Raw genomic sequence first — 22,478 nt, 5'->3', positions numbered from 1 at the left:
TGTCTACTCAAAAGACCTTTCTCCAGATGATATGGGCCCCCCTTGATCTTTAAGTGCCCAGGGCCTAATAGGTTAAAGACGGCCCTGGGTAGGCCGATTGATCTTATACATTTACATTAAAAAAAACTCATAATAAGTATGGATCTATTATAATTTTATTACTTAGATACAAACATTACGTCTATAAATTTACATTTCTTTTCATACAAAATTTTATTGAGCTTTTGATTTTGAGGCCATCGTTTGTCTCAGAACAGCAATGTATGACGATATGAGGTCGTCCATCTTGTATCCAAGTGACGTTTCGCAGAGGATCTTGGTTCCGCGAAGGATGTTGCCCATCGTCATGTGGAAGAACGTGTTGCCAGAAGACCAGTTTGAGAGTTGAGAGAACGGATGCGTTACGAGGACCTCCTGTAAAATAAAAATTAAAAATGTTAGCCAGGCTAGATTTATGAGGGTAGACAACCAAAAACTAAACCATAGATCATCATCATCATCAACAGCCCTTTACAGTCCACTGCTGGACTATGAGCCTCCTCCACTATAGTGGAGGGTTTTGCCATAATCTCCACGCTTGGCAGGCGGGTTGGAGATCGCAGTTTAAAAGATTGATGTTTTTCAGAGAGCGCTGCTGCCCATTCTCTGTTTGATGTGTAGTCCCTAAGTCGCCTCTTACGACACCCGCGGGACATAGATAAAATATGGTAATCATAGTTTGAGCAAAGTTTTCTGGAATCAAGGAAAAGATGGCGACACAACGCGGTCACACGCGGTAAGTTTAAAAGTATGTTTTTTAATTATTTTTTTCATATGTAAATATAAGAATTAATTTAACTTACCCGACTTTGAGGATGAATCACACTGACGCCATTTTTGTTGATTCCTATTACAACCATTTCTGGATACGAGGGGTCAGAAGTTTGCTTCACTTCAAAGAAAGCAGTACCGAAAGTCGGCAGCTGATAAATTTTTTTTAGGAAATTCTCCTTCGCTTCATTTGCTGTCATATTGCCTTGTTGTAAGTAAGCAGTGTTGATGGATGATTTCCACTGGGAGTTCGTTTGTATCCTAACCATGTCAGAAGGTATGAAATCCTCGAGCATTTGTGTTATTTGTGGGAGCAATGTCTGATCACCGCCAAACCGAGCTCTGTAGACGAGAGCCGCCAATTCCACCAAATCTTGTTTTGACGTCTTGTGGTATCCCCGCAAATACTTGGGCAGCTCTTGTGGGTAGTAGAAGATTTGATCAGCATTCTTGTCTTTGCCCGGAAGAGTGTTTATCCAGAGTTTCTTCATGAAGAATATTTGATAGTTCATTTGCACTTGGCTTCCAGCTGTAAACAAATATTAATATTAGTCAACTAAATACACAAAACTAAAAAAGATGCATGACCAAAACATTAAGGCACTAGGTCTTACCGCCTCGTACAGGCCGGGTTTGTTTCATCCATTCCACTAACTCGTACACAAAATCGAAGAAGTAGTAGTTTTCTGGCACGGAAAATACTTTATCTGCAATCTTTACAAACAAACTGAACCCATCACTATTCTTCAGACTGAGTCGGCCAGTTATTTGTTCACATAGTTCTTTCGCCTTCGTGGAAGAATCCACCTCGAATGCCTCATCGGTGTCGTCGGGGAAATAAACCTTGTGGTATATCTGCATACTTCTATGCTGAATAGCTTCTACCTCCACGACGTAAGGGGCGTAAATTCTAGATCCACATTTCTGTATCTTGAAATGTCGTTTCAAACATTCTTTAGCTATAGGATGCGGGCGGGTCTTCAAGAATTCCACTAATTCTTTTTGTAACAATTGTCCGCAAGAGAACACCCCTGTGGCCAGCCACATCAGTTCCCAGCCACGTTCCTCGCTCAGCTGGATTCTGTTATTCGTCAGCTGTTTCATGATCTGGCAGTATATTTCATCGCGAAGCGCAGGCTCCGTTAGAGGTGCTCGGAATATTTCATCCGTATACTCAGTGGCAGTCCTCGCTTTCGGAGCTGGCATATCGCCCATATACTTCAGTATACCAAAGAATGCTGCGACCGCAATTTTAGCAACATTTTCATCTTGCAACTTCCGCAAAAGTGGTCTACGGAGCGGTTCTCTAGAGTGAGCCCACAGATCAGGAGCCACTGCTCTCTTTGCAGTAGTCAAAGTCGACTGTCGAGATATAGTAGTATTTATATCAATGTCTTCTCTGAAGTGTTCCTTGGCGAACTTCTCAAGCGTATGCATACGTTTCCTCTGAATAGTATTATATTTGGAAGGAGTCTTTCTGTCGTTATTTATGTTGCCCTTCTTGAATATCTCTAGTATTGTATTAGAAGGCGCTGTCATAGTAGGTAAGATATACACTTGTTCTGTTGGGAATAGACCTTCTTGATCATTGCAAATACCGTGACCCCAAGTGGAGTTCATTAGTGTTTCTCCGGTGCAGTCTTGCAAGAGAGTGATGAGATCACCCTTTTTGTATTGCAAGAACGAGGATGCATCACTGTAGCCCTGAGAATCAGTTTGGGCAACAACATAAATGGAACGTCTCTTCAGCCCATCAATCAAATAAATGATAAGCGCACTCATTTCGCTCGCATCCATGCTCTGGAACACGAATTCTTCTTGTTGAATAGTCCTTATCGTGATTCTTCCCAAATTTTCGAAATCCGGGTCCTCGTTGTATGCTACATACGTCACTTCAGAAAATGATATTTCGAGGAGTATTTGCTCTAGCTGATCCACAATGTAAACACCAGTCCAATTGACTGCGATAATTACTATATCCTTGTTTATATTCTCACCCTTAATTTTAACTGCTTCGAAAAATCTAGAAAATAGCATAGGCCATTTCAATTTTGCAAAAATAACGATATCTTCCTTGCAGTTCAGGGGGTCTACTTTCGATTTAACGCTCTGGGCTGACTCGAAAGCTTTTGTGACGAGATGCTCCCATTTAGTTAAAGCAGCATCGTTTGATTGAATGAACTGGTTGGGTATATAATTGACGATAACTTTCCGTAATACATTGGGGTCGATACGCGCGCCATATTCGATATAGTGTTGCTGAGCTGCTATCATTGCTAAGTCTTTTTCTGAGTCACATCGGTATTCACCGAATTTAACACCCTTTGCTACTTGACAGTATATTAAATGGGTGGCAATTGGATCGTCACTTGGATTGTGCCACGGCGTGAACACCTCTTTCCTGAAGAATAATCTCCATGGTGCACTCTTCTCTGGAGTTCCTTGTTCTTTCGCAAATTGCTCGCATTGGGACACTGCGTCCATAATGTGTTCTCCCTCGCTTCCTAAAGAGAGTACCTTGTCATACAGTGTTATGTATAATGAGAACCCAAATGTATCAGTCAAACCGATGCTGTCAGCTATTTGCTGGCATATTTCTTCTGATGTCGTGGCTGAATCAGATTGGACAGTCTTCATGGATTCGTCCATCAAAGTGACAGTTAAAAGGATGGGTTTCTTTGTCTTAGTGGCTTGTAATTCAAGCCAACTTGGTGGCTGGGTTCGGGTGCCATTCTTGAAGGTTCGTAGGAGTCTTCCCTCGCAGTATGGTGCATAGCCTGGAGGTCCATCGCGTAGGAAAGATCGTAAATACTTAACGAATCTCTCCGAAGGCGGGAAGCAACCGACACAAAGCGATAGAAGAATCCAGCCTCTGGCATGAGACGCTTTGGATGGGTTATTTGTTAGCTGTTTACATAGTTGGCAGTATATTTCATCCCTGGAAAAGATTAGAAGAATAAATTATAGCTTTGACTAAGAGGTCTGTATCCATTTAACTTAGTTCAATCAATTATTTACCTTAGTTCTTTTCTGATGATACCATGGCCGACAATGAAGTGCAACTTTTCTAAGTTAGTACTTCGTCGTGAGTTTAGCCAAGAGCTGTACATATCGTTGGTAACTTCATCATTTAATAAACTCTTCATAAATTCTTCATTCAATTTGGTTTGACGCTTCAGAGTCTTCTGTATCAGTTTTGGGTTGCTCTGGTAGTTGTCCTTCATTAGAATATCCTGCAATAAAATTATTAGCTGTAGGAAATTCTGACTATGAATTTATTATTTTGAATATTTCGGATTCTATCATACTTACTTCAAATTCTTTAGTCTTTTGGAAGGCGCGTCCGATCGTATCTGTTAATTTCGACATAACGGGAACGTTATCAACCTTATCATCTACGTATTTAGGTTCAGCTAAGTCACCCATAAATCGCAGAATGGTTATCCAAAGCGCCTGCGCAGCTATTTTGTCAATGGGAGACGGCAAGTCCAGTAGGGAATGTTTGAGCGGTCTTCGGGAATACAGATGGCTCAAGTTGCCTAAGAAGTATGTTGCTGCAAACTTTCTGAAGTTGAACTCATCGAACGGTTCTTCTTCTGGAGCTTGTGGTATGGGAATGACGCTCGTTATCTCTGGCTTAGCCGTTGTGGTCTGTAAAAAATAATCCAATTAAAAAAAGAAATGTAATAAAATGAGTAGAAGTGTGCCTTATGTGAACAAATACTTACCACTCCGAAACCTGTACCCCTCACTGTGCCAGCAGGCGTCGTCGTATCCTTCAAAAAACCGAAAACGTCATCAACGTATCTATCATCAATCACCGTTGCGTTTTGAACATTACCCTCTAGCGAAACGTCCTTAATGATCCATATTGATCTCATAAGTTCATTATACTTCTTCTCATGATTATCAGCCGCCTTGGCTTCTGACGTACCAGATCTTATTTCATCATCCTTCTCCTTTTTAAATTCTTTTAACTTTGCTCTTAAGATTACACCCTTGTCGTGAATCAATTTTCTTACAAGGAAACCCTTAGAACACGCCTGCAGTTTCGAGAAGAACTTCCTCAAGTTGACGAAAGTCCTTCTTAATTGCCTGGACTTTATAGCAGCTTGCATTCGCAGGTACCCTCTCCTCATCACAAGATACCTCTTCCTGTATCCTCGAGCTCGGAAATGCTTCTGTATCGAAATAGCAGCCGCTCGCAATTTAAGGAATCTTCTCCTGTGGATAAACCTTCTTGCATTGGCTTGAACTTTGATAACTGCAGTCATAAGCACTTTGTGTCTTAATTCTTCGAGGATAGCGTCGTGTGAATCTTTGAGGAATACTTTAGTATGCCCAAGTCGAAATTCTTGGTCTGGCAATACTTCGCTGCAAATCTTCTTCGTGGCATTCTTGCAGTCAGTTTTTTCTGCCGGCGGTATACCGGGCACTATGAGGCGGTACCGGTAGACAAACTCTGCATACGAGTAGCGTATGGGGTATCCCGCTTGTCTTATTTTTGCGGTCTCCATCAGACCCGCGTATCTCAATTGTCGAACGCATAAACCGCGATCTAAGAGCTAAAAAAAAGTTTTTTTTTTTAGTTTTTGGTCGCACTCACACGGTAGAATTAATTGGTTTAAGAAGTATCAGTATCAGATTAAAAATACTTACTTTTGGTTTTTTGACTTCATTTGGTTTGATGCATCTGACAAAGAACGGATGGCAGGCATATAGAGTTTTCATTAGAGCATCTAGTGAAGTCTTAAACTGATAACTCAAAGAGACAACTTTGCGGCCGCTTTGAGTTGGCGCAGTCTCTGCGATGAACAAATTCTTTAGGAATGTATTGCTGGAGTCCATCATCATCTCCTTGATGTCCGTTGTTAACATGTCCCTATTTTTATCCAAAAAACCTAAAATTAAAGATAAAAGCTGAATACTAATCAAAATTGATAACCTTACTCAACAAATGAAGCATCACTTACCTTTAACATTGTAGAAGACATCACCAGCAAAATGTTTAACTCCAAATCGATGTTCATGCGTAGATTTCGGAGACAAGTAACAAGATCTTGTACTGTGGTTAGTCGTCAATTTGGACAAAAGTGTCAGGTCAGTGCCTTTAGGGAATCTTGACTCTTCATCAATCAGAGTGAGCAGATTCATTGGTTTCAGCCCAATCATATCAAGATTCTCTTGATTGTCGACATAATTGATATTAGTCCAGGTGATGCCCTCTTTCTCGTATTGCTCTTGTTCAAGTTTGAAAATGTGTCTCACAAAAAACTGTTGCAAATTTTCATTTGCATAGTTTATACACAGCTGTTCAAAGCTGTTTGAATCAAAGTTTTCGAATCCAAAAATATCCAGAATTCCTACAGATCCACTAGAAAGTTGTTGGTCTTTGTGAAGTGTTTTGTTTATCATCTCTACAATGTACTCAAAGATATGTCCATAAATGGCTTTTACGAGCGCATCTCTGCCTTCTAAGGCTGAAGATATGGTGATGGTGGAGACAATCTTTTCACCATGGACAACAATCGTTTTCCTGGTCAACGATTCACACAGCGTCGACTTGTTCACTCCCAGAAGAGTAGCAATTCTGCCGGCATTGACGGCATCAGAAATTTCTGAAGATTCAATGTTGTTGAAGTTGAAGGATTTGAACTTTAGATTGCCGATGTGTAAAATAGCGGCCAGCAAGCTGAAGAGTCCCCAAACGTCTTTATCGGGGAAGTTGAGAACTTTGAACGCAGATCGTATATCAGCAAATTCTAGGCTATCATTGCGGCCGTCGCAAGTGAGCATATTGCCAGAATTTAGATAGGTGTAGTCTTCGGGCCGGCCCAATTCCAGCCTTTTCTTTTCTTCAGCTGACAATCCTGCTACTAGAGAGTAGAAAATGTGATAATTCCTCTCCCCTTTATTTTGAGAAACTATCCTTGATTTCTCTAACAGATACTGGTCTATGTTCCCGCCTTCTATTACTCCTTTGCCGCTGAAGTATATGTTGATATATTTCCCGAATCTAGAGGAGTTGTCGTTTCTAACGGTTTTGGCGTTACCGAACGCTTCTAGTATTGGGTTTGTTTCTTGTATTTGTTGTTCGATCCATGAGTGCTTCCCACTGGCAGCAGCGAGGTATTGCAGAAGAAGCTTTGTGCTTTCTGTTTTTCCGGCACCACTCTCGCCACTTTAACAATAAAAATATTATGTAAGTAAATGCTAAGCTTTGGATTCATAAAAACTACCTTTTGTACAGATATACCGAATAACTGACTATAGGTACATAGATTCTGCGGTGGTGGAGATGTGCGGACACACCCTGTTTATTAGTAAAGTAAACGTCAGAGACTTATGAGAGAAATGTGCTTCAGAAATGTACCGTGTCAGCACCTCTTCACTACCACAAGAACATAAAAGGGTAAATAAGTGCCTTTATTTAATTTCCTAATTACCTGATGACGATACATTGATTAGAAGCAGTGTCCATGAGCTCTCTGTACGAGTTTTCGCCAATAGCGAATATGTGTGGCGGCACCTCGCTCACGCTTCGCCCTTGGTAAAAGTGTATCTGATCCATGGTGTAGATGGGCAGTATCTCGTAAGGGTTGATAGCTATTAACATTGTGCCTGTGTATGTCTGGAATGAAAAGCATATTTTAAGAAACGATCATAATTCTGCGATCACCAACAGGCGTCCATCTGTTGAAGATTCAATAAACTTGAATCAATTTACATATGAATCATAAAAGAAACAAGTTATGATACATAAGTAGAGATTATGTTACGTATGTAACATGCTAATATTAGAGAATTTCGTCAACGTTTTTATCGATATGTTACGGCTAAAGATAGGTGTGAACATAAACTTAAGATTAGCCGGCTAAACTTAAGTTTATCTTCGACGAGGTGTTAATGTTAGTTTCTTCTATCTTTAGCCGGCTAAACTTAAGTGTAACCGCAGGCCCTTGGCTATAAATGTAGAAGGAAATGGAAAAGGAAACAATGTAATAATGTTTACTATTTTGACACGAAAACTTTATTAAAAATAATCACTTTTATTACACATACTTTTATTTATGTAGGATGTAGGTATTCAAAATTACAATTATTACAATAACAAAATATTAATTACTTAAAACAATATCTACCTAATCATTAAAATAAAATAATAAGGAACCATTGGGTCATTACAGAATCTTCTGTAGGTATTTAAAATTACAAAATAAAACTGCGCGCGCGTTGTCTCCCCACCGCCCCCTCAAGCCCTCCGCCGGCCTGGCGCGCCAATCGAATACATTTTTAGCCGTTTCGTTTTGGCTAATGTGCACATCAGCCGGCTAAAGATGGAATATCACAACGCAAACTAACATGTTATTGAACTTTAGCTGCTTCTCGAAGATAAACTTAAGTTTAGCCGGCTAATCTTAAGTTTATGTTTACAACTATCTTTAGCCGTAACAGATATATCGCAAACGACAGTGATTCAATAAATTGATAAGAATGGCGTCTGTTAAACATCTTCGGATTTTTATCAGGACCATACTTGCGATTGCAGTTGTCATTAAATAAACACTGCTCTATGTGGAATGTTTATTTACGCATTTCTTTGGCTATTTAGGTATAGTAGAGTTAACTAGGACACAACAAATCGGTAGGTATCTAAGCTATTGACCAATCTACCACATTTAAGTACTACTGGTACTACAAACAATCGCCAAAGTTTCAGTATGTACCAAAACAGATTACTTAAACAAGCTACGGTACTAGAAGTGGTCATTAGTTAAATAGAACACCCTGTATTTAGAAAAACTGGTTCAAATTAGTCCGCCTGTAATTACTCTGTCTGTAAGTTAGCTAATTGATTTGAATTTACGACAAAAATGCTAAAAGCACTTACGTAAATAAGTTGCTGGTTGTACCGCAGATGGAGGTTCCTGAGAATTGTGTACTCCTGGAGTTCCCCCAGGGTGATCATGTCTTCAACCCCCGACACCGACGTGGCGTGCAGAGGCTTGAGAACCCTGCTGATGGCCACCGTGGAGATATTCCCATCGTCATCTTGCACCCTGATCTGTTCAGCCGAACTTTGGAGAACTTTCACCGCTATTGGGATGTCAAACTCGCTTTTCCCTTCTGGCTTCAGCCAAACGAGATTCTGAAATGATAGGTGAGATCTAAATACGATTTTCCACAGTAAAAGTTCGATAGTACCTAATAAGAACACTAAATACGATTTTCCACAGTAAAAGTTCGATAGTACCTAATAAGATTGATAAAATGTAGGTATTTATATGAGCGCAGATATAATAAATAATTTAAATACCTCGGATATAGGGGAATACCCTTTCCCCAAGAGATTATTAGAGTAGATAAATTAATAAAAGAGAGCTTAAAGAATAATGTACGGTTCGTAAGATGATATGACAAAATAATAATCTACTGTACCTACGTGTTATGTAGATCGAGGCTTAGGATCGAGGTTTATAAATTATAAAAAGATGGATTCATGACGCATTACAGAACCTGCTGTATCTCTTGCCTTCCCGTAATTATTGGCAATTCCTGAATATTCTGGTAAATACTAAATCTTGAAATTGCTCGATTCGAAAAAGTACTTAGGTATTAGCCGTGCAAGACGAGGACGAACCAGGCCGTAAAAAATATGCATGCATGCACAAATGCATGTCATTGGACAGTGGCGGGCAATAGTATAATTTCGTAGAGGCAGTAATAATTGGTTACCAACACGTCCTTTCGCCGCTATCATTCGCTGTTTTACATCTTAAAAAAATACGCGAAAGAAAGTTGAATCATGCTATAATAAACGTTAGATAACATGTCAACTGAGCAAACATAGTAAGAAAACATAATTGATTTTTGTTACTTACGGCTAACTGAATACGATCAGCCATCTCGAACCACAATTATTGAGATTCACCTCACCAAAAATTTTAACATTTTTCAACTACTTTCACATACGCGTCGTACGTCCATACAAAGACTGCTGCACTTATCAATATTATCAGAAGATAGGAAGGTGGCCTATCACAAATATTCCGTGATAATCATGTAGGTACAGAATTCTAATATCATATCAGATAATAATTGATATCCCTGTTTGAAATAACAATTAACATTTTGTAGACAATCAACGTAATTATAATGATTAGCCTATCTATTTACAGTAGGGGTACTATACTACTTTTCAAAAATCATACGTTTTTCGAAAAATAAATTATTTTTATTCATGTTATCACTACCAAGTTAAAAATGGCAATAATTTGTAATGAGCAGTGCTAAGAATGCTAAGATTGTAGTTATTGGTAAGATTTATTCTCAATGACACTACATATTTAGATAAATCAGGAATATTAAATTTTACTTTAAATCATCAGACAGCTTTGAACATGTGAACATTAATGATGATGCTTAAAGAAACTTTCTGAATAACTTTATGAAACTACTCTTACAGTGAAAAAAACATTATTATAATCATTGAAAATTCTGCATGGAAATAGATATTTAAATAATACTTAAAATGTATGACATGGCTACTTAAAAATTATAACAGTAATAGCATTTTGAGATTAGTAAATACAATTTATTTAAAAATAATAATTCAGCATTACAAACAACTTAGTCTACTAATTTAATTTACTTTTTCTTCTCATCTTTTTCTTTTTTATCTACTTTTACTTTCTCTTCAGTTTTCTTGTCTTCTTTGTCCTTTTCTTCTTTCTTTTCCTTTTTGTCCTTGGCCTCCTCTTTTTTACCTTCCTCTGCATCTCTATTTGTAATCTTATTGTTAATAAGGTTATGGAGAGCAATAATGGACCGCACCAGAGCAGCGAGGTACACTACAAGGGATTGGTCATTGGTCTTGATGTACAAATTGTCAATGAAGTTGTCATTGGCAATGTCAGGCAACAGATTGAAAATGTCTTGCAGTTGGTAAATTATTTGATGATTCATTGGCAAGGATCCTTGACCGACTTGAAGGAGGTAGTCTCTGATTTCACTCAGCTGGGAGTGGAGGCCGCGTAAACCGAGAAGCTGGTTTGTGATCCTCTGGGATAGACTGCCAACTGTTGTGTCTTTGATGTCACGCAGTAAATGTTCAACGCCTACTTCCTCGGCCTCTTCAGCTCCTATTTCACTGGGGACATGCTCAAATGTCCTAGTAGTCGGACTGCCGTCATCATGGACTTCTTCTACTGCTTGGTAAGCCTCAGTGGGCAAACCTAGATCTTTAGGCTTGGCATCAATAATAACAAGGACAGAGTTGGGACAGTATCGCCTAATCAACTCGTTGATAGATACATCATTCTGGTGAAGTTTGGGCCCGGTGTGGTACCAGCCAACAACCTTTTCACGGGCATTCACCTTCTTGAACATTCCATACATGTTTTCTAGGTAGTCATGGTCCAGGAACCACACTGATTTGTCTTTGTCATCCTCATCAAATGGCACTGGAATCAAACAAAATAATTCATTTGCAAAATAATCAAGAAATAGGGAGGATAATTTCAACAAATTGACAATGAGTTCACAGTAATTTTTTTGGACATAGCCTACCAGCAAGCATTGGATAATGGATGAAGTAAGCCGTAAAGTAATTTTTGTTCATTCATATAATTAGTCCAATTTTCTAAATGGTAACGTCGACAACAGTTTATTCACAAAAACAAGTAAGATTTTACGATAATAATGACATTTTATTTCTGCTAACCTGCAAAACTGTTGGAAACGTCTAGCACTCCTTTAGCTCTCCAGCAGCCTAGTAGGACGCCAACAACTCGTTTTTGGTTTCCAATCTTGCCCATTCGGTTAAAATGGTCCACTACACTCAACAAAACCAGCGGATGAACCACAACCTTTGTGGTCACTTTTGCGGTGACCACAGCGGGGACAACTGCTTCCTGACTCGGCATTTTTCTTCAAAGTAATATTGACTCTTAAAATAAGAAAGTTTTAGTTAAGTATTGAAAACGAAAAGCGGTAGTAAAATTACAACAAACTCTGATCAAACAACGAACGAAGCGAAATTCTTCGTCAATCAAAACTAAAATTTGACAGTCATCATTTTATTTGGGCCTGTTCTTGTGTGGCATGTTTGTTACATTACATGACAATGGAACACAAAAGTAACGTTTTAAAATAACTGCCGTCAGTGGTATGAACTCTGACTGGAGCAATTTTTGAACTAGGTTTGAAATTGATGAAAAAACGCAAAGCTTATACAAAAGACCCGCGTTATAATGATAAAATAAATCGAAATAAACCGAAGTCATTATGGGGTGAAAACTTATTTAGGGGCGATTGAATCTAGTTTTGTCTTCTCACTATCACATTTTCTAAAAAAGTAAAATGTCAAATTTGACAATTGACAAATGACATGAGGTCTTGAAATCATGTGCTAATGTTTTGATTTGTTTTTATATCTCAAAATTCTTAATTTCTCTCTTCTAACGGAGCTGGAACTGTTTTAATAGCTATTATACTCCAATTCCAACCAAAAATGGCACAAAAGACGCTAACTTTTGTTACCGGTAATGCAAAAAAGCTTGAAGAACTCCGCGCAATATTGGGGAACAGCTTTCCTCTTGAAATTATTAGCCACAAGGTAGATCTGCCTGAACTTCAAGGTGAGATAGAAGAGATATCCATAAAGAAATGCCAGGAAGCAGCTCGTCGTCTCAAAAAGCCTGTATTAATAGAGGATACTAGTTTATGCTTTAACGCACTCAACGGTTTACCCGGTCCTTACATCAAGTGGTTCTTAGATAAAATAAAGCCTGAAGGTCTTTCGAAGATGTTGACTGGATGGGAAGACAAATCCGCACAGGCTGTGTGCACATTTGCTTATTGTGAAGGAAGTTGTGAAGACTCAGATGTGATTTTGTTTCAAGGCATAACTAAAGGGCAGATAGTTGAGCCAAGAGGCACAAGAGATTTTGGCTGGGACTGTGTGTTCCAGCCAGAAGGCTACACAAAAACTTATGCTGAACTTCCCAAAGAAGAAAAAAATACCATATCTCACAGGTACAAAGCACTTGACAAGCTAAGGAAATACTTTATTGAAAAGCAGCAGTGATGTTGGTTAGTCTTTTGTATATATATTTTTTTCCTATAAAATACTGTGACCTATGGTTTATCTTTAACAATTGTGTTAGTTTTCCCTAAAAATAGAGTTGTTGTAATGAATACCAACATTTTGTGACTTATAAAAATGTTTAGTTATTGAAACAATAAACAGTCAGTTTCAAAAGTTTTAATGCTTATCTCTATTCATTTAAAATTGTAAGAACCTAAAATAATATTAACTTTAAAAATAAAAATTAACTTCTTTTTGGTGTATAAAATATAGAAATAAATCATCAATCATAGGAAACTAGGCATAGCAAAACTCAAGCAAACAATTGGATATGTTCCATACTTTTGGTAGTAGTGTGTGGGAAATTAAAAAAACTTTTTTTTTTATATTACTAAAAGTTTAATTAAACATACAATAATGATACACTTATACAAAATACTGTCACTGAAACTAAGCAATTGAGTTTAACACTATTGCTGCTGGCAGTATGAACTCCTGGAGCAATATAAGGTGGTAAATTAGAGTTATTGTAATTTTTGTAGTACCACTCTTTTCCATCTACCTGTCTTGCTTTGTTTCCTGGATATGTGTTATCAGTGAACCGTGTCTTAGCTTCCCTATTTATAACTGGAGAATAGTTATTACTGGTATGTTCTTGAAGGTCATAATGTGCTGCATGTGGCATATTAACTTTGGTGACAGTAGCTGGACGCTTGACATTGGCACTTTGGTTTCTCCTGGCCAACTCATCATTACTTGGTATCAAAACTGCAGACAGTGCTGTAGGCTGCGTGTGAGTATTTTCAATGTGCTTTTTAACAGGTGGCTTCGAAGTTATGGGAGTTGAGGAATAAGATTTTGTGCTAGACTCCAACCAAGCCTGGAGAGACATATCATTGGTTGTGTCTGTAGTTATCAATATTCCCTCCTTTTCAGTTACTTGGGTTATTGTCAGGTTTGATTCCATTAAATTGTATTTGCTAAGGTTTTTATCATCACTCTTCTGTTCTTCTATGTTCTTGGTTCTGTTATATGCTACATGAGTAGTATTGTCGTCGTCGTGATAAGCTTGGAGCTCATGAATTTCGCTTTTCATTTTCTGATGGGTTGTATTTGTGTGAACTATCTTCTTAGGTAGTTCTGTTGTTGATATCACAATAGCTTGCTCCACATTACCTGCTATGGAGTACCCTTCTGTGCCTTGATTGACGACTAAAGTGTGCATATTATTAGATGTATTCATAGGATTTGGTATAGGCTTGAATCCACTATCTGTCGTCGGGAGAACTGGCGAAAATCCTCCCGTTTCAAATTTCGGTGGAGCTGGGGTTTGGTAATTCTTATTGGTATGTTGCGTGCTCTTGTTATCGGGCCAGTCCATCTTACGCCCGGTATTTAACAATTTCCCCATATTTATAACCGGTAGAGGCATCCCGAAAAATGTAAAACCACTCGTAGGTTGCTTATTTGGCGTTGGAACAGGGGTGTTCTTTGGGGTAGTGCTTTTGGTCCCTGCATAAAGTGTAGGAATCCCACCACTGTCCTGTGATCTGTTATTTTGCAGTAAATGTAGATCATTGTTGAGGTTTTCAACCAAAGTTTCGTTATATGGGTAATCCACATAGTCGTCGTAAAAATATTCGGATTCTTCAGGCGCTGGTCTATTGTTAATTTTGTTTACGTGATAATTGTTTTTAATTTGGGTCGTGTAGTCTTTAATTTTATCCAGAGTCGAAAAAACTTGCGACGTGGCCAAACTTGGTAGTAACGCTTCATTTTCATGTGCAATACAGGATCTTACGTCGTATTCCTGATTTCCTGAAACATATTTCTGGCAGTCTTCTCTGGAAAATGGCATTCCCTTAACATAAGTACCATCAGCACATTTGGGTCCTATTGCAGAAGATTCTGATAGCCATGACTTGAGCCACATAAGTTCGCAATTGCACGTTAACGGGTTACCTGAAAATAAATGCATAGTTAATGTATTACATGTTTAGGTCGATTAAATTTATTTTATAGATCGCTGCAGCTGCAGCTCGTCTCCCGTCAACTTACCGTCGATATCCAAGATTGCAATATTGTTTCTTAGTTTCGCCACCGTAGCCTCGCTAACCATGGTTAATTTGTTATAGCGCATAGATAGAATTTTCAGTCTGGGCATAAAGTCAAATGGCTTGCCCCCAATGAAGCAAATGAGATTGTTATCTAAATTCAATTCGACCAACCATTCCATGTGCTGGAATGATGATGCTGTTATTTTGATCAGTTTGTTGAAACTTAAATCCAACACTTCCAGTGAAGGTAGTTGTCGCAGTCCTGAGTTGTCGATGTTAGTTAGCTGATTGTTACTCAAATTTAGATATTGGACCAATGGAATATTATCGAAGGCCTTGGGTGAAATGAATTGTAATCTGTTGCCTTGTAAATCAATTATTCGTAACCTTGGAAGGTTCGAAAACACACCATCAGGTAAATCTACTATGTGATTCCGACCAAAGTAAATTGCCGATAAGTTTGGCAAGTTCACCACAGCTTTAGGGTGGATAACTTCTATATCATTATTTTCCAAGTCAATTGATTCTACATCCCTGAGGTCCTTGAAACTACCAGGGCGAAGTTCCACTATCTTATTGTTTGGCATTCTAATCTCCCTCAAGGTGAGAACATTATTCATCACGTTGCCATCAAAATGCTTGATATGGTTATTACTAGCGTCCAATACTTTCAGCTTTGACAACATATTTAACGTTGGTGGTAATTCATTCAAATTATTTGAAGATATATTCAGAGTTTCAACATCAAGAGGTCTTTTGAACATATTCGGACTGATACTCTTCAACTTGTTTTTACTAAAGTCAACCGTAGATAATGCTGCATTTTCTTGTATCGCCATAAAATCGAAACTTTCTATTGTATTGCCATGCAAATTGACCTGTTTGAGACGAGCAAGCTTACTGAAACTTTTCGGATGGATAGTCATAATTTGATTATTGCTAATATCTAGTATTTCTAAGTTGCTCAAGTCGCTGAAAGTGTTGACTTCTATTTGTCTCAAGCCATTGCGTCTCATGTACAAACGACGCAAACTATGCAGAGTTTTCATGCAACCATGGGGTATCTTTTGTATGCCATTACTGGATATATCCAAGGTCCTTAAAGCTGGCAAGTCTAAATCTGGTGATGGTGGTACAGGGAGGCTTGTTATCTGATTCCTTTGTAGATATAATTGTTCTAATCCTCTTGGCAGGCCAGGCACAAATTCCATTAGTTTATTGACACTTACGTCTATTTCATATAGATTACCTAAATTTCTGAAAGTTGCTGGATGTAATGATACTAAAGCATTGCCCGAAATATTAATGTATTCCAATAGTGGCAATTCAATAAATGTTATCGGATCGACAATGGCTATTTGATTGTTGCTCAAATTGATTCGCCTTAGAGCTGGTAAATTATACAACATCTTTGGCTGTAAACGTTGAAAATAATTATAGGACAAATCTAATCCTTTCAGAGCTGGCAAATTCCAAAACGGACCTTCATTCATGTCACTTAAAGAGTTATTACTTAGATGTAGCTCTCTTAGCGCCGGCATCGCAATAAAAGCGTCCGTTTGTATGAACTTGATGCTATTTTTATTCAAATGCAATCTTTCTAAACTTGGGTGACCCCTGAGCGCCCCTCTTGGGATTTCTTGAAGTAAGTTATCACTCATATCCAAAAATTTCAGTCGGGGCAGTGCGTCAAGTAGAGATCTAAATTCGGAAATATGCATTATCTGATTCCCAATCAAATAAAGTTCCTCGACCCCACTACCCGATTGTTGCAAAAATGATTCAGGGTGTATTTGTGAAATTCTGTTGTAGTTTAAATCTACAACTCTCAATTTAGGGACTCTGTGAAAAGCTCCATGATGTATGATTTTTATGTTGTTACTTGAAAGCAACAATCTTTCTAGCGCTGGATGATCTACAAATGCACCTTCGTTTAATTTGTCGATTAAATTCTGATTCAGGTCCAAATAGGATAGCAAAGGCAAATCTCTCGTCGCTCTGCCCACCATAGATGCATCAATTATCTTATTGTTGCTAAATGACACTTCACTAAGCGAAGGGAGTAATGACAAAGCCCTCATATGAATGTGATTGACTCCACAGTTTGTTACTTCCAACCTTCTTAATTTTGGTAAATTGTACAATGCATTTTCTTTGATCAGACGAAGATTTATACTACCCTTAATAAACAGTCTTTCCAAATTCGGTAAATTCTCAAAACTATGTTCATTGATTACATTTAAACTTTCTGATTGTATGTTAATGTACTTCAGTGTAGGCATATTACTAATAGCTGGTAATCTTAGAAGGTTTTGTGACTGAATCGTTATTGCTTGTAGATTCTTCAGCATCGTTAAACTTTCAGCTGGAATGCTTTTAAGATCATTTTCTACTATGAATATTTCAACTAAATTCATTTCTTGTGTCTCCAACCATGTAGCTGATAGTCTCTCTACGCCGTTGTGTCTCAGCATCAATCTCATAATTTTAACATTTTGAAATATTTTTCCAGGTAAAGATGGAAGGTAGTTGTTTTCAATTATTAGTTCATCTATTGGGTTTCTTACAAAGTCTCCAATATTCTTGACACCTTTTAGGACTTGGGGTAAGTCGCTGTGCGTACACCTGAAAAGATAAAAGTATTTCCATTCAATATTTGTGAAGTAGGTCTGTATAATATTATTATCTGATCATCAACCAGTTCTCTTTATTCGTTCTATCTCGGGACTTAAAATAGAAGAAAAAAGAAATATTTTACCATATTTGCACATCCTCGTGCCGATTCGTGCATATGCACGGCAGTATAGTCTCTGGCGTAGGGCATATTGCAGTTTCTCCAGAAACTCTTGTAGATATCACTATAACGAACCATAATATCGTCTTTTGTATTTTGGAATCCATTCCTCTATTTCTTCTTTGAGTATCATTGTAGCATACTGGATGCTGATCCAACCTGCAGCTAATTTCTTATCTGGCGAAGTAACTTTAACGTATTTAGCCCTGAAATTAAACAAATTAATATCATTATTATCACATTTTAATTTTCATAAAGGTAACAGGAAAGCGCTTGGCAAGTTGCTACCAAACTGAAAAACTTGGAAATCATAGGGAGGCCTAATGTTCAACTGTGGTTGTCCTGTATCTGAAACGTTGATGATGATTTCCATTTAGCCTTTCGTCTTTCATATAAATGAAGTTGTTTCTGTCTAGCAAATCTACTTCTTTAAGAGTAAAGGCATGGAAAATACTTAGTAGAATAGGGTAGAGACTAGAGTCGTCTTCTTTATGCACGTTTGCATTTATGCACTAATTTTTTCAAGAATTTATCCACTAAACTTAATGTGTGCCTTCAAGTTTATTGAGCCATAATTTCGCAATACCTAGTGGCTAGATGTATTCAACTTTTAATTATCTCCGCTTAGTGCAACAAGCGCTCGGAACTTTAGCTGAATCCGGTGGCGTCAAGGACCCCCTCCTATTGAAAACAATCAAAATGGAAAACAATGGTCTAGCAGAACGGTCCGGTGGTTAAGGTACACTTTCACTTACCTACTCCCCATTGTTCTTATTGGCGATTTACGGTGTTCATGCAATGTCTTTGCGTCATTGTTAAAAACGTTACGCAACATTGAGAATTTTGGGTTTCAGGGATCCCGTAGTAGGTCACAACGGTATTGTTATGGTAGGCTAGGTTATGGTAGAGTAAGTTCGGTTACTACTTGATATCGTAACAATTGGTCCATTTATGACTCTTTCTTACAAGGTCTTAGTTCATCAATATGATCATGCCACTTTTAGCTGGTGCTCTCATTTTTTTTGTTTACCAAGTTACTAAGATTTCGTAATTTTATCCAGATGCATTACTTTACATTTTAATTCAATGCACACAATTTACATTTATGAACGATCGTGGCGTAACGGTAATACAGCTAGTCGTTGACTGAAACTAGAACTAAAATAGCTTTAGTGACATTCTGAATACTTTGACATGCTTGTGAAGCCTTTGTTAGGTACAGGCGTATATTGTTGCACTTATTAACAAGTCCCGTATTAAAGTCCTTTGTCAGCATTATCTGATTTTTTTAATTTATTTCTATAGGGTCCAGCTGCGTGCCCTCTACGTCTACCTAAACTCTTGGGTCCAATAATTTCTTAAATAGGTTCTTAGAACAAGATATAAACTAACTTTTTTTAGATCTTCATAAATCCTCAACCGTCTAGTATCATATTTCGACATCAACATAGAGTCTTACGTCTATCGCATCTCTACAAACTCTAGCCAGTGTAAGAATCATCGCAATCAGCCAACGGGACGGGTACCATTAGGAACAGTTAGCACACTTATCTCTAACTGTCTCCGATTGTCATCCCGTTCTCTTGCGTATGTAGAGCAAACGTGCGTTGCCGAATCGGCAATAACCACGCATAGCTCTAGCTCCTGCAGCTATTTTATGGTCGTATTACTTAGTATGTAGTTTATAGGGAGGTTCAGTCAGCGTCAAATACACTGGTCAACACAAAAATCGACCCTCCCGCGACAAGCACTTTCAAACGTGCATGCATTCCCACTTCCCTTGTGGGACTCTGAGGTGGGACTTTAGAACTTTAGAACTAGGCTTTCAAATGGTGCCAACATTTGTATGTTGGCACCATTTGAAAGCCTAGTTCTAAAGTTCATTTTATTAAAGGAAAGGTTTTTACCCCAAAAATGTGTCTGTACAGAAGAACCAGAGTCACTTCTTCAAAAAATAGGTAGTTACGCTTGAGCCAACTTTAATGGCTATAAAACTGTTAAGTTGGGATTAATCGCTATCCATCTGTTAAAGAGGACACGTGAGATCATTATTTGGTTTTATAACCATAAAAATTGGTCTAATTGATCCCAGAGGTGAGCCCAAAGTTAGGTCTTTTTTCAAGTCACATTTATTGTATGTTAATCGTTTATTAAGAAATTAAATGTGTTTTTCTTTATGGATATTTATTGGGCTTTCAAATAACACCAATATTGTTGGGCTTTCAAATAACACCAACCATGATTGTGTCAGTAGAAACGAGTTTTCCTGTAAAACGTAGGTGGGCCGATTTTTGTGATGACCAGTGTAGTTCGTGACACCCAAAGTGGCCAAAAAGTTGTCGACAAAACCTTATTCCAATTGTAACAAAGACGAGTTGAGAACTTTTTGGCTACTTTGGGTGTCACGAACTATTTGACGCTGGGTGTACCTACTTAACATGCGTTTCACAAAATGAGCTTCTTACCTTCCTTTTTCGTGCTCAAGCTACAAAATAACCTTTATGAGTTCAAGGACTTACGCAGTAAAGCAAATTAATTCAAAATAGTTTTGGCGTTTCAAATGTGCACAAAAAATAATAAGCAAACTGAAGCCATTGCGAAGTAGGTGTGAAATTCTTCACAGGATGTAAAACAGAAACGAAACTATGAAAGTTACGTAAAAAATAACACGACTTGTGCATGTAAATGGTATCTGGACGACATCATTTAAAAATACTGCGATTGTCGCAAACCACATCCGTTGTATTTCAGTTGTAATTAGTAATTACACGATAATGTATAGTCAGGGCGTGTAGAGATAAAAGTTTGGCTCTACATCTGATAACTTTTTCACAGTGCGAGCCATTTTTGGTGGGATCAGTAATTGCACGATATGTAGCAATGTTTTTGATTTATTTAGATAATCTACTATTGGACGTTCCATGTGCAAGCGTTTTGTAAATAAAGGGCACACCATTTGTCTCCTGTAAGTAACGTAAAAATTAGATGTCGCAAAGCAATCAGTCCCCCATGAAAGAGGTACCCATTTATTTTGATGGCACGGTGACTCGTAATTTCAGATGTACATTATTTTACGTGTTACCTATTAATGAATGTAAATGTAGGTATCATCGATGGCAACTATTACATCTTTACCTCGATTAGTAATTTGATCATATCTTTCTGAACTAACTTACTTACATTGTGGTTTGATTAAAGGGAAATCTTTTTCCTCATTCCGAATGCTATTAGAATGTAACGACCTACTGCTCTGGAGTAGTTGGCCGTGCATAATACAGCATAATCATGTTCTTTCAAGTAAGTAATGGAGAAAATCTCTTCTGTGTGTGTCATGTCAAGCCAAGAAAGCTGGGCCAATGCACTGGTGCACGATACTGATGTTTATCTTGCAAATATACTGGTGGTTTCTACATAATGTTGTATGTTATGTTTCATCAACATTATTTCATATAATAATAGTGTTAATACACTATTATCCTTATAATATCCTTGATGTTTTAGTCTCTATTTTCTACGCCACTAGATCCAGGAGAATCGGAGACTATGGTTAAATTATTGCCCTATTTAAAACTAAAATATTTCTTTAAAAATATAATGAAACTACAGAAAAGAACGAACTACTAAATGGGAATCTACAGAAAATTTAGTTTGCTCGTCGCAGCTCGTGAAACCAGTCAAATTCCGCAATGCTACAGACATAACAAGTTACATAAAAATATGTGAATAATTTATTGTTTATAACAATCTTAGAGGGTCCAACGTAAATGAACGTAACTAACTTTTTGTAACTTTTAAATATTTCAACTCATCAACTGCACCATGCTTAGTCCGCCTAATGAAAGGTGACTCTAGAAAAGAGCGCCAATATAAAAAAAAACAGATGTATAATAATAAGTACGCTGAATTTGACGCAAAATCAACTTACTACCACCTACCCACATTTATCCACCTTTCATTAGCCAGGCCAGGCTCTAGATCTAAACTCCAGGTCAAATCTGCATTTGAATTGTTTAATACACAAATCCATACCACCTTTTAGAAGTCAATCCAGCACTTGAAACTCTTAACAAAGATGATAAACTCGATAGAACTGCAACTTCAACGGTCAGACCAAACCAATCGTAAAATAACACTCCAAAAACAATCCTAGGAGAAGCGTGGCTCGTGCAAGCCAAACACAGACTGGGACCCTTCGTAGATTTCGCATGTAAACACCAGACTTTCGGTTCACAGCTCGATGCGCACCAAGTAACTTATCTTTCACCATTGTGGCGCGTGCCGCCGTACGTAACTACCTGCCGAGTTAAAAACGCAGATATGCGAGTCAATTCAAAAGCCAAACCCCCTGTATTTTCTGCCTAATCTTTATTAACTTTCTTCTTTTTCATATCTGTCGTTTCGCTCTTGGCAAAGCTGTCGTCATCGTGGTCAAGTTAAGGCGTCCACGTCGATGGTCTTTACCACAGAACATAGATATTGTAGTCTCTACCATGGCCTGCCTACAGCTCTCTCAGTCTACACGATCTTCCGCTATCTATTCCTGTTGGCAGACTGCCTGGTGCAGGCAGATACGCATGCATGCAGTTTCCCACTGAGGATTTCACTTAGTCAATCTAGCGCATAGGTGACCTGCAGCGCTATCTGTCTGGTTCCCTCAATTTTTTTGCTTTACGACCTAGTCCCTCTACTCTACAGGGTTGTCATCCCGGTTTACAAAGTATTGTAAAGT

At 38.1% G+C, this 22,478-nt stretch overlaps 4 protein-coding genes across 4 annotated transcripts; 1 reads left to right on the top strand and 3 right to left on the bottom strand.

Moving 5' to 3' along the window:
* Positions 1 to 137: 137 nt before the first annotated feature.
* On the bottom strand, positions 138 to 9,883 carry LOC135087993 (myosin-VIIa-like). Its single transcript, XM_063982867.1, has 11 exons — positions 9,693 to 9,883; positions 8,702 to 8,959; positions 7,257 to 7,441; positions 5,784 to 6,991; positions 5,470 to 5,711; positions 4,539 to 5,375; positions 4,123 to 4,461; positions 3,829 to 4,043; positions 1,425 to 3,748; positions 843 to 1,339; positions 138 to 414 (listed from the first exon to the last, which is right to left on the bottom strand). The coding sequence occupies exons 1-11, from the start codon at positions 9,714 to 9,716 to the stop codon at positions 214 to 216; spliced, it is 6,330 nt and encodes a 2,109-aa protein (XP_063838937.1). The 5' UTR covers positions 9,717 to 9,883; the 3' UTR covers positions 138 to 213.
* Positions 9,884 to 10,383: 500 nt separating this feature from the next.
* LOC135087995 (26S proteasome non-ATPase regulatory subunit 7) lies at positions 10,384 to 11,892 on the bottom strand. The gene is made up of 2 exons (XM_063982869.1): positions 11,534 to 11,892; positions 10,384 to 11,273 (listed from the first exon to the last, which is right to left on the bottom strand). The coding sequence occupies exons 1-2, from the start codon at positions 11,733 to 11,735 to the stop codon at positions 10,459 to 10,461; spliced, it is 1,017 nt and encodes a 338-aa protein (XP_063838939.1). The 5' UTR covers positions 11,736 to 11,892; the 3' UTR covers positions 10,384 to 10,458.
* A 305-nt stretch (positions 11,893 to 12,197) lies between these two features.
* LOC135088348 (inosine triphosphate pyrophosphatase) lies at positions 12,198 to 13,075 on the top strand. The gene has a single exon (XM_063983196.1). The coding sequence runs from the start codon at positions 12,323 to 12,325 to the stop codon at positions 12,896 to 12,898; it is 576 nt and encodes a 191-aa protein (XP_063839266.1). The 5' UTR covers positions 12,198 to 12,322; the 3' UTR covers positions 12,899 to 13,075.
* Positions 13,076 to 13,301: 226 nt separating this feature from the next.
* LOC135088181 (protein artichoke) lies at positions 13,302 to 21,973 on the bottom strand. The gene is made up of 4 exons (XM_063983071.1): positions 21,782 to 21,973; positions 17,714 to 17,955; positions 14,957 to 17,580; positions 13,302 to 14,860 (listed from the first exon to the last, which is right to left on the bottom strand). Exons 2-4 carry the CDS (start codon positions 17,854 to 17,856, stop codon positions 13,302 to 13,304), a joined length of 4,326 nt encoding a protein of 1,441 aa, XP_063839141.1. The 5' UTR covers positions 17,857 to 17,955; positions 21,782 to 21,973.
* Positions 21,974 to 22,478: the final 505 nt, after the last annotated feature.

Source organism: Ostrinia nubilalis, chromosome 3 (assembly GCF_963855985.1).
Source record: "Ostrinia nubilalis chromosome 3, ilOstNubi1.1, whole genome shotgun sequence".
Lineage (NCBI taxonomy): Eukaryota > Metazoa > Arthropoda > Insecta > Lepidoptera > Crambidae > Ostrinia > Ostrinia nubilalis.
This window is presented reverse-complemented; position numbering and strand designations above follow the sequence as displayed.

Coding starts and splice junctions, on each gene's coding strand:
- LOC135087993 (XM_063982867.1), bottom strand. CDS start 9,716: ATGGCTGATCGTATTCAGTTAGCC. Junction 3,749..3,828: donor ATCATCAGAAAAGAACTAAG/GTAAATAATTGA, acceptor AATCTTTTCCAG/GGATGAAATATACTGCCAAC. Junction 415..842: donor TGATTCATCCTCAAAGTCGG/GTAAGTTAAATT, acceptor TTTATTTTACAG/GAGGTCCTCGTAACGCATCC.
- LOC135087995 (XM_063982869.1), bottom strand. CDS start 11,735: ATGCCGAGTCAGGAAGCAGTTGTCCCCGCTGTGGTCACCGCAAAAGTG. Junction 11,274..11,533: donor CGTTTCCAACAGTTTTGCAG/GTTAGCAGAAAT, acceptor GTTTGATTCCAG/TGCCATTTGATGAGGATGAC.
- LOC135088181 (XM_063983071.1), bottom strand. CDS start 17,856: ATGGATTCCAAAATACAAAAGACGATATTATGGTTCGTTATAGTGATA. Junction 17,581..17,713: donor CACGAGGATGTGCAAATATG/GTAAAATATTTC, acceptor TTATCTTTTCAG/GTGTACGCACAGCGACTTAC. Junction 14,861..14,956: donor TGCAATCTTGGATATCGACG/GTAAGTTGACGG, acceptor ATTTATTTTCAG/GTAACCCGTTAACGTGCAAT.
- LOC135088348 (XM_063983196.1), top strand. CDS start 12,323: ATGGCACAAAAGACGCTAACTTTTGTTACCGGTAATGCAAAAAAGCTT.